At 33.2% G+C, this 11,106-nt stretch overlaps 1 protein-coding gene across 1 annotated transcript; it reads right to left on the bottom strand.

The window, feature by feature from the left end:
- Positions 1-916: 916 nt before the first annotated feature.
- Positions 917-8,056, bottom strand: LOC130812724 (uncharacterized). The gene is made up of 2 exons (XM_057678299.1): positions 7,414-8,056; positions 917-1,294 (listed from the first exon to the last, which is right to left on the bottom strand). Exons 1-2 carry the CDS (start codon positions 7,576-7,578, stop codon positions 1,127-1,129), a joined length of 333 nt encoding a protein of 110 aa, XP_057534282.1. The 5' UTR covers positions 7,579-8,056; the 3' UTR covers positions 917-1,126.
- Between the last annotated feature and the right edge of the window lie 3,050 nt (positions 8,057-11,106).

The raw sequence follows: 11,106 nt of genomic DNA, 5'->3' as shown, positions 1-11,106 counted from the left end.
AGCAAAGACAATCCAACTATATGATGATTCTGCCAAAAATTGATTCGACCAAACGGTGATCCGGCCAAAAGTAATTTGGCTAAACATAATTCAGCCTCTAAAGCTTAGAGACCTGTCAGGCCTTCATCATTAGGCCCCCTTTACTGTTTAAAATCTTTTTTTCACACAAAGTCCGCCAAGAGTCTCCTTTGACGCCCTTTGTGCTGGGGCTAATATTATGGGGTCAAAGGTCACCCAATTTAATAGGCCAAGTTAACGAGCCAAAGGTTCAAGAAGGCTGACCATACCCTCTATAGGCCCACTCCCAAAAATAAAATTACCAAAATAGCCCTAGGACACTCAAATCTTGTCACTTATTGCCTATTAATACCCTTATTTATTACCAAATCATGTAAGCATTCCTAACTAAAAACCTCTCAACTATTCAAATTCAATTCTCCTTTCGTATTTCCTACCACTGATTTTAGCATCGGAGGGGCTTTCCGGGAAGCAGCCCAAAACAAGTGATTCTTTATTCGTTTTACAAGTTGGTGTCAGAACCCATACACTCTTATTCGAATCCAAAGAAGCAAAATCGCTTTGTTAAAAACCTTTCCCTTTCAAATAAAGTTTACAAGTTTCCTAGCAAAAATACATATACTACATAGAATAATTATAAAAAAAATTACATATTAATTTTATGCATCGTGATAAATCTAATAAAATCTCATAATATACACTTAACTCGTACATATATATTCATGAAAAATTATGTATACATTAATCTCTAGAAAAACATTCAGAAACAGAGGAAGCATTGTTATTCTTATGTGTTGTATACCATGTTTAAACTTTTCTTTAAAAAATCAAAAATTTTGGTATTTCTTATAGGAAACTGAGAGAAGTAGCAACTAAAAACCGCAAGTGAAGATAGAAGTCTAGGGCGAGAGAAGAAATTACTACACTTTATGTAACAAGATTTCACAATATATATTCAAGACGTATACATGGAGATGGACTTCATCCAAAATGAAAGAAACAATACAGCCATCAGAACAGCAATTGCACCTTTTTTTTTTGTTAAACAGTAATTCCATCAGAACAAGTAAAGACTGTAAGACATTGGCCTCCTATGATCGATCATTGTTTAATCTTCCAAAAATTGTTGTCGCTCAAGCTCGATAATGCTCTCAGTTAAATTGCTTAAACTGCTGTTTGCACTTCCATTATTACTTCGGCACTCTGATAATTGTTCTCGCAGATTCCGTACAAGCTCGTTCAGTCTTTGAATGCTCTTCTCTTGAGATAAAATGATCTGTTATGCAGAATTATTAGAATACATTCCCATGTAATCAGTCCGCAGATTATTATTTTTTTAAGGCATGTTCATATGTCAGCTTACAAAATATTGGATTTTGATCCTATTCTCCTAAGAATCGGCAACAACATTTTGAAATGGCCTAAAAAGAGTCATACTTTATTATCAAGGAAGAGAAGGAAATAATATTTAAACACCAGAACCAAACAGTTGTAGCACCAGTCTTTTAATCAAATTCCTAATGAGCAGTGACCAGCAGCCATCCTTATTCCTTGCAAACTTAATAAAAATCAAAAGAACAGCCCTTATCATTTGCTCAACCCACTTGAAAGAGCCACAAAAGAATTCTTCATGGTACATACAACAGGAAAGAGCAGAGAACCACAAAAAAGCAGCGACAGTGTAATCATATTTGGGCTCCCCCACGTGCTTCAGTTAAGCAACAAGCAGCAACATTTAAATGCAAGGACTAAACAATTATAAAACCAGTCTTTACACAAATAACTTCTGGGCTTAGTCCCGATAAACATTTGCCACCTCATAAACTTCAGAGATATCCAAAGAACAGCCTTCTAGCACGTGATCAACGCACCTTCGTCATAATCGTTAAATCTTCAATGCATCAGTTCTCATTATATATTTTTCCTAAGGTTCCGCGATCTCACTAAATCTTTTAAAAACCCACAATGAATTCCCAGAAATTTTTTAAAAAAATAATTTATGTTAAAATGTGAGTTGAACATAAATATGTACGAAGATTGATTGACCAGTAGATCCATTTCAGCAGTAAGTTACTTGTAACTTGCTATAAAGTACTATGGTACTTATATTCAGTTTGTTAACTTACTTATGACATCAGCAAGCTTTGCCTACACACTATAGATGCCAAAAGATTAATCACCCCCCCCCCCCCCCCCCCCCCCCCTCATATAAAAGCATTGTACTACAACACAACAAAAAGTAAGACAAGTTCACATGATCATTTCAACATATTTTCGCTAATTACTAACTCCAACAGTCAGACCATCACAAACCAAGTAGTCATGAACAGTACCTCTATTCCTGCCTTGCAAAGTTTCCTCAACTACCATAACACAAAGAAGGTTAAACCCAAAATGAGTATACATGTCTTGGCTTGTTGACTACTGTTCCAGCTAAAAACCCCTTTCTCAAAGAAGTATCAAGTTTTGTATCCAGTTTCACAATTTCTCTTTGGATGTATCAGTTTTAATTTCCAATTTACTCCAAGTTACACCATCTCAGAGTAGGATGTGGCAGCAAATCAATTACTTTCATACACTGTAAGATTTTGATTCTTTGAAGTCCATTTGTGCTCATGTCTCTAAATGTAACTTTAATTTCAAAACGTTCAAAAGTAACTCAACAACATTCCACAACTATACCATTAAGTGGCTCCCATGATCCCACCTAGGTGGGTTTGGGGGTCAAATGTAAGCAACCTTACCCTTGTCGGTAATAAGAAAGAGGTTATTTCCAATTAAGCATTAGAACCCAGCATCATGACCATTATGTCTTTGATGCTTGAATCGACACACTTGATGCAACAATGCCCAAGGATAACCATTGAGAAGTATGGAAAGACAAGCAGGAGCTGGAAACAATAAAGAAAAGGATTATTCATCAACTGACCAGGCATCCTGCGTCAAATTCTGTCAAATGTACAGACAACAGCTAACCCCATTTTTTGTAATTAAGGCTTTGGAAGAGCACATGAAGAAATAGATTGTTGAGAATACAGGAGAGAGATATAAGCCGGTGTACCAGGGGCAGATTAAAGATTCTTAAAAAAAAAAAAAGAATACAAAGTAAAAGGAGCCATTTGATTTGTGGTAATCGTGGATGGGAGAAGGAAACATGTCTCAATTACCTTTCTAAGGGTTTGGTTAGCATTTTTCCTATTAGGTCTCCCAAATTTTCGAAAAGAGTTCTCCTCAAATCTCTTAATCATCATGTTAAGTTTAAGAAACCATGTTGAGCTCACGAACAAACGACCTCTCTCACTCAACACCATAACCACCTCAACCCATCATCACCCAGGATTTCATCACCATTCACACCACCGTCACCCAATACCACCAATATATTGTGGCATGATTCACCAATTATCATTCACACCACCGCCATTACTATTCGTGCCACTATCACCCAAGTCTTCATAACGACCCTATGTGTGACACGGTCTGCCATGTTATCGCATAATACCGCAAAGGGAAATTTTTGGATAAGAGTGATTTAGAATTAATTGGTTGTATTACATTTTCATGTTTCCACAACAAGGAGTCAATATGATCTCAGATTGAACCACTGAAGTCAGATCCACTAAAGTCATATCTAGATCTACAAACTACATATGAAGAAGGATTCCTTGCTGAATAAACATTTTTTACTTGATGAAGACTAAGAAGAATTTCTTAGCGAAACAAGGATTTTTGAGAGAGATAAAGAGTTTGCTTGATGAGGAAGATGACAAGAATAAAGTTTTCTTGGCGAAGCATGCATAGAGAGAAGGCAAGTGGCAGTTTGTCCAATGTATCGTACCCGTGGCTAATGATGAAAAGGGGAAGGTAGTCAAAATATTTTCAAAACATTCTCCAAATAACTACAAGGAACATGATATAGTTTCCTTTATCCAACCAACCCACTTTTTCATTCTCCTTTTTAAATCCTTGTCTCCCTCTTTACCATTATTTTATTACTTTTCTTTTTACTCAAGAGAACCAAATGGAACTTAAATTATAGCAACACAAGAACAAAAAAAGGTAATGAAGAAGACCACAAAGGAGTTGTCTTGGCAAAACATTGCTTTTTGAAAGAAAAATGGATTTTGATTGATGAAGATGAAAAGAATGCATTTTGCTTGATGAAGCGTGCACAGAGAGATAACCCTTTTATTCTTTACCTCTCTTCTATCACTTTCCTATTTACTTGTGAGGAACCAAATGCACTTCAAAAAAAAAAAAGCACATCAACACAAGAAAGAAAAAGGTAAAATAGGTAAAAGTTGGTTATGAAAGAAAGATGAAAAAGACTTGCAGACCATCAACGTAAGGCAAATTAGGATTCAAGTTGGAAATTGGACAAATCTAGAGGATAAAGAACACAAATTCAAGTTAGTTGCATGAGAGATGCAAGAATCAAAGATCTTGTACGAGATAAATGTATTAGAGATTGGAGTAGAACAATAATGTGTCTACAAGGGAAGGAAAATGTATCAAAGAACAGGATGCAGCCCGCTTCAAGGGTAACAAACTGATTCTATGAGTTGTTTTAGTACGAGAGGGAATAGCAATATGTGCTTATAAAAGCTTAGCACAATGGAGATTGAACAAGAACCATGGTAGCTCATGTATTACGAAAAAGAGGCTAAACCAATGGAGATAGATTACTGGTCAAGATGATAGAAGTCTATAAAGGTCAAGGTGAATAACACCTTATTACACCTTTTGCCGCATTAAAAAGATTTTCCAGCACAATTAAATCCACAATATTCTACCATTAAAAAGGAAGGCAATCTACACAGACAAATTAGAAATCAAAATTTCAAAAACGTGAAGCCTCTATTACATGTTACCTGAATAATAAATATAACTAATAATAGAATTCTCTAGTCTACACCCAATAAATGTGTATCTTGTGTAAATTATTTTTTGATTATAATTTTATTTCAAAAAAAGATATTGTTAATAATTTACACAAGATAAACGCATATTCCAAGTGCAAACTTTTGAGTGACAAAAATTATATAGTTCAAATGGACCACACAATCATAAAATTAGGCAAGATCAAAATAAAATTATAACCAAAAAAGGTCACGCAAATGATCAGCTTTGAGTCCATTTTTATTGTAGTTATAATGAACTTAATTAGATAAACCATAAAAGACCCTTTGTGTGTGGTATTTGATAATAGGGAACTAACTACACATGAGTGAGAAAATGCAAAGATAATAACACAAAAGAAAGCATAAAAGAAGAGAAATTAAAAGAATGTTAAAAAATAAATGATTCCCTAGGTTAAATAACTACATGTGGTAACTAAATTCCAATGTCAATTATATAAGTTCCTAGACCTTGCTCATTACTACTCCAACACCATGTTTGGATTAAGAAAATCAAAGGGAAATAAAAGAGAAGGATTATATGAGATACATTTCCTTCATTTAAATACCAACATATAAGAATAGAGATTTAACAAAAGGAAAGTGAAGAGTAACTCCTTTAATTATTTTTTAAAAACCAAATATCTCCAAAATTGGAAACATGTTAAAGGAAAAACTAATAGTTGACCATTATTTCACTTTTTTCCCCTTTCCTCCCTTCCTAAACAAATTAATCCTTTCGCATTCCTTTTTTCATCCATTCATTCCTAAATCGTCATCTATGCACAATGTATCTCTAATTTGAAACTAATAATACAAGCTTACTCCATAGCATCTTAAAATATTAATAGGTTAAAAACTACTAACAAGCTAGCAAGTGGAAAAACGAAAAAAAGAAACATAAAAGATAAGATTAGAAATAGAATAGACATAACACAATGCCAAAGTTTAAACTCAAAGCAACTGATATTAAAGTAATATAATCCAATTCATTTGAATTAGAGTAATTCAATGCAATTCATCGACTCTCCCTCCGTCTGAAATGATGACAAGTAAAGGTGGCCTTACCTAAGTAATGTTCACAACAACTAGCATACAACACTCAATGAATGGATTGTTTGTGGAAAAACCCTTTATCACTTTCTCACTAAGCTAAATTCACATAACTAATACTAATTTCTATGCATTGAAAAAAGATACAAACCATGTTAGTTGTAACCAAACAATTGAAACAAATTCCATAAGACTAAGGTATAATTCATTTCTAAGTTCTATGCAAGTAAACTTACTAAGAAAGTGTATCTAGAAGCAGCCCCAATGTATGCCAATATCACTATAACAGTCGAAGCATAAGAAAGATGAACAAAGTCTAAGGTTGCCACTTTCAAAGAGCTCGACTATACATAATAGTTGATGGCTAGTTCATATGTAGGCTTCAATTCTAAGTGTTCGATTATTGCTAAGTAATGAATGAGTTTTGATTTTGGAAGCCAAAAGAATCATTTACGCAAAGGAGCAAAAGGTTTGAAGTATTGGAGACAAGGAGAAAAGTTGAGTCAACTTTTTCTTAGGTCGTATTTTTGGCAATTGTGAATGTTGAATAGGCTTCGGATTTGTCTTGACTCGGCTTAGGCTGTTTGGGCCATTTCGAGCATTCTCTACTTATTTTTTACCCCACTATACACCTTTTGGGTGTAATACCTCCCGAACAGTTAAGATCATTATCTCATTCTCATTCTAAGTACTTCTCTCTAGATTGTAATCCTAATTGCTCTATCCCTAAACACCTTGTATTAATCTCCAACTTTAGAAACCTCAATTATAGGCGTTCATTGAAGTTCTTCAAGAACTTTGTTTTTTATCAATTAATAAACATATCAAGATTGTTGAGCGATTTCGCGCATGCTCTATTTTGTTTCCTTAGCGCATGGTACGTACGTTGACGATATGATGTATAAATGCCTCCAAACACTTGGATCATTATCTAACGTTCATTAGTAGTAATTCCCTCTCAGTTGTAATCCTAAGTCCTATATCCTTAAACATCTAATTTTATTCTCCAACTCTAGAAAGCTCCATTATGTTGGCTCCATTAAGGTTCTTCAAGAACCTTTATTCATCAAATTATAAACACATATAGGTTTGGGAGGGCGTAACCCACATTAGGTGAACCTAACTCTTGGCATTGTTGATTGCTTTGATTTTAAATTTCTTGCAAGTTAGATTCCTAATATCTGATTTGTGGTTTTCCCAACAATCAAGGCTTTACCATTGATCTCGAGCATTCAGAAACTCATTGTTAACTTGAATCCAATCATTCACAACAAATGGAGTAATTGTTAATGATCTATTTAAAGCATTTTACAAGAGTTTTCTTTAAGCATTTTTCATCAAAAACTAAACTCACTGAAACTTAAGAGTTGTTGTATAGCTTAACAATATGCATATTTAAGCTACGACCCACAAATATTAAAGATGCTTTGATATAAAAGTATACCTTCTCTTTAACAGCTTCCTCTCTCTTGGAAATACGATTGTGCTTCTGGGTCTGAGATAAACTCTGGTTGGACTCAACATCGCTGACAAGCTGTTGCCTCCATTCAAACTGCGAAGTAATTATCAAAATGAGCAGTAAAAATACAAGTAACATTGGCCGAGACATCCTTCCTTGTCGATTGTTGTCAGAACACAACGTAGCAGTAGGCAGTAGGCAGCAGGTAGTAGGCAGTAACCACCCGACCCGGTTAATTTTTTTAAAGCACTAACAAACAAACCCTAATTCTCTAATTTGGGGTGGAAATGTTGTTCACAAACGAAATCCTAAATTCTAATTGATGAGATAAAATTGGAGACAACAGCTTGGATGACCTGATTCCATATGACTGATCCTTCTCTCTCTCTCGTTTGGCTATTGGATGCTTTCTGGAAACATAAAAAGGGAATTAATCAAGAACAGAAAGATAAGACGTTTGTGTTTTGAACAAGTATGGGGTAACTACTCACTAGTAATCTCTTTCTCGCCAATAAGACGAAGAAGGTGTTGCTTAAAATACTTTATTAGAAACAAAGAAAGGATCAAATGGTCATGTTATTCATTCTTACTAGGATTATAGCCGTGCTATACGTGGTTTGGGTTCCCCTTTGCTTTTTACATATTGTTTGGATTCGATACAAGTAGGATATTTGACAAAATTAGTAAAGTCCTTATATAAAATCTTTTACTACTTCTTGAATATGGTTATTCAAATCACGATTCTGATTTACGATTCTACGATTTTACGATCTAAAAATAAGCGAGCGATTTGCATCGTAGGTAGAATTGTAAGTTGGTCGAACCTTACGATTCTAATTAAAATATAATTTGTGGAACTACAATCATAACACGATTCTACGATGCTACAATTTAACGATTCGATTTTGCAAATTTATTCTTAATTTTTTAAATTTTTTTTTATATATCATCTTTAATTAATTTTTCTTACAATTTAACGATCCATCATCATAATTTTAAAAAAAAATATTTTTCTTCTTCGGTATGAAAATTTAAACTAATTATTAAATATTTTTCTATTTCATTCTTAAAAATGAAGTAAACGAAAATTAAATTTTATTTTTTTTTTTTAAGAAAAAGAAGTTTCTGAGATGAATAATTATGACTAGATAGCAAATTTAAGTTTATTGTAAAATCTTACGATTCTACGATTTGATTCTACCAATTCGATTCTACAGTCGGAACGCTTCCAAATAGAATCTTGATTTTAACAACTTTGATGATAATTATCAATTAAGGCTTAAGTATTAACAATTTTATACTAAATGTAATCATAATACATAAAGTGCTTATGATGTTATCATAGTGATACACTTGAAAAGATATTATGATTACATATTCCCTCTTAAATTGGATGCTAAAATTAAATCTCGGAAAGGTATACCGAAATTACCGAGAGACACTTTGGCCGCACTCTCCTTTATGGGTATAATTTGCCACCCTCCTTCCCTTCCTATACCCTAATCATAGTTCCAATGAGCATGATACACTAGGTATGATAATGATAATGATGATGGTATACTAAAATTTGTGAACTCGTATGTTCTTGATAACAATTGAAAGTAGTGGTAATTGAAAAATCTTCAATTGTACCATATAATGTTGTTACATGTGTGTTTTATTTGTATATTATTACATACTATGAGTGTCTTTGATGTCTCTTTTGTTGAGAATTTATAATATACTCCCTCCTATTCAGCTTATGTTTCCCATTTCCTTTTATGGTCAAGTCACCTTAATTGTCCCATTTCTATTTTTGGTATGGGTTTTTGACTTTTATGCCCTTAGTAGCTTTATCCTATTTTCAATTATACCCTCCATTACCCATACTAATTTTCCTCCCTTACATTAAAAACCCATAATACCACTCTCTTTCCTACCCTTAGGGTCCCACTTTTGACTCTCCTTAAAATCCGTGAAAAATCAAATGGGACTCTTAAGGTGAATTGGCGAGAGTATAAGATAAGATAAGATAGGATTGCATAAATTACTCCTAATGTATTGCTCTTAACTTCATTTCTCAAACTTGTCACCTTCTCTAGTAAACTCTCACTTTATAATGCATTGCATTTGGGAATATGAAGGGAGGGGTTAAAAAAATAATTACCTTACATTAGTTAATCTTACATGAATTTTTGGGTTAGATTAATATTCATATTGTTTCGGGTGAAACTTAGTTACAATTTGTATTAAGTGGAGGAAGGATAATTTATGTTGTAACTCCAAGTAGAAACGTCCACGATAGGGTAGCCCAGTCCAATTACGTGAAGTTGAATGTGATTGAAGACGATCGAATGTGATTGAAGATTTTCGAATGAACCTAAAAAATGAACAAATGTTACTAACCTGGGGGCGACACTAGGGAAAGCCCCTCCGGTGCTTAAGTCAGAATGAGATTGAATATGAAATACGACAATGGAATTATTTAGAGAGAATATGGGAGAACAAAAAAAACTTCTTTCACTAGGATGATTTATCAGTATTTATAGTCGTTGGCTTTGTACTGATATTGAAACTGGTTGAATTTGCTTTCGAACTGATAATTGATTAAACCAATCGATACGTAACTCAGAATTGAGCTTGAATATTTCATTGATTGTGTTTCACCTAGATTTAACCAAGTCATAGGACTTCTTTGACCACATGTGAGGCCCAATTATTATTCGAGCCTTGGATCCAAAACATTAGCCCCACGTATATAGGGCATTAATGTCGAACGACAATTGATGGACTTTGTGCGAAACCTTGATGATGATGACTTTCGATGAGCATGTAATGAGACATATCACCCCAACTCTTACTAATGAAGGCTTTCTAATTTTTGACTTTTATAGCGGGAATAATTGAAAAATAATTGAATGGAGTTAATTCTAGGGCAATAGGCCCCATGGGGTTATGACGTAACTAATTTTGGGAATTTATGTGGGGTAATAAGCCCCAAGAAATAATTAAATAAAGGGATGAATAAATATTTTTTTTTTTGGATTTACTATTTGTGTACTTTTTGGAAGATGAGAATAATAAATAATAAATTATAGGAGTAACATATTTTGAGTATGGAATTTTTAGAAAAATTTGGAAAAATAAGAAGGCAAGAGGACTAAAATAAAGGTGGACTATTTGGAGATAGGATAAGGAAAAAGGAGAAAATAATAATAATAATAATAATAATAATAATAATAATAATAATAATAATAATAATAATAATAATAATAATAATGTAACATTTCAAAATTTTGAAAAAATACATTATTATTATTTGGAGTTAATTAATAATGAGATTAAGTATTATTTTTTATCATGGGATACTAATTAAGTATTTTGGGCTTAAGTTCATGGGTGTCATTATAATTACCCTATTAAGAGGTTAACCCTAATCCTAATTATATAAATATGCCCACTTGTAAACCCTTTTCTTTCTTTCATTTTGATTAATCGGTTTAATCAAAATTAGCATCAAGTTTTGTTGCATTTTCGTGGCTTTCTCTGATCCATCTGCACGCCAATTTCAGTAAGTGATGAATATCTTTCTAGTTGTTAATTATTTTTTTTCTTTTTATTTTATTCGATCCTTACACAAAATATTTCCTATGATTTCCATGTTCTAAGGGTTTATAGTAGAAATAATTTTTCTTTTTA

Source organism: Amaranthus tricolor, chromosome 5 (genome assembly GCF_026212465.1).
Source record: "Amaranthus tricolor cultivar Red isolate AtriRed21 chromosome 5, ASM2621246v1, whole genome shotgun sequence".
Taxonomy (NCBI): Eukaryota; Viridiplantae; Streptophyta; class Magnoliopsida; order Caryophyllales; family Amaranthaceae; genus Amaranthus; species Amaranthus tricolor.
The sequence above is the reverse complement of the archived record's forward strand: the minus strand, read 5'-3'. Positions and strand labels throughout refer to the sequence as shown.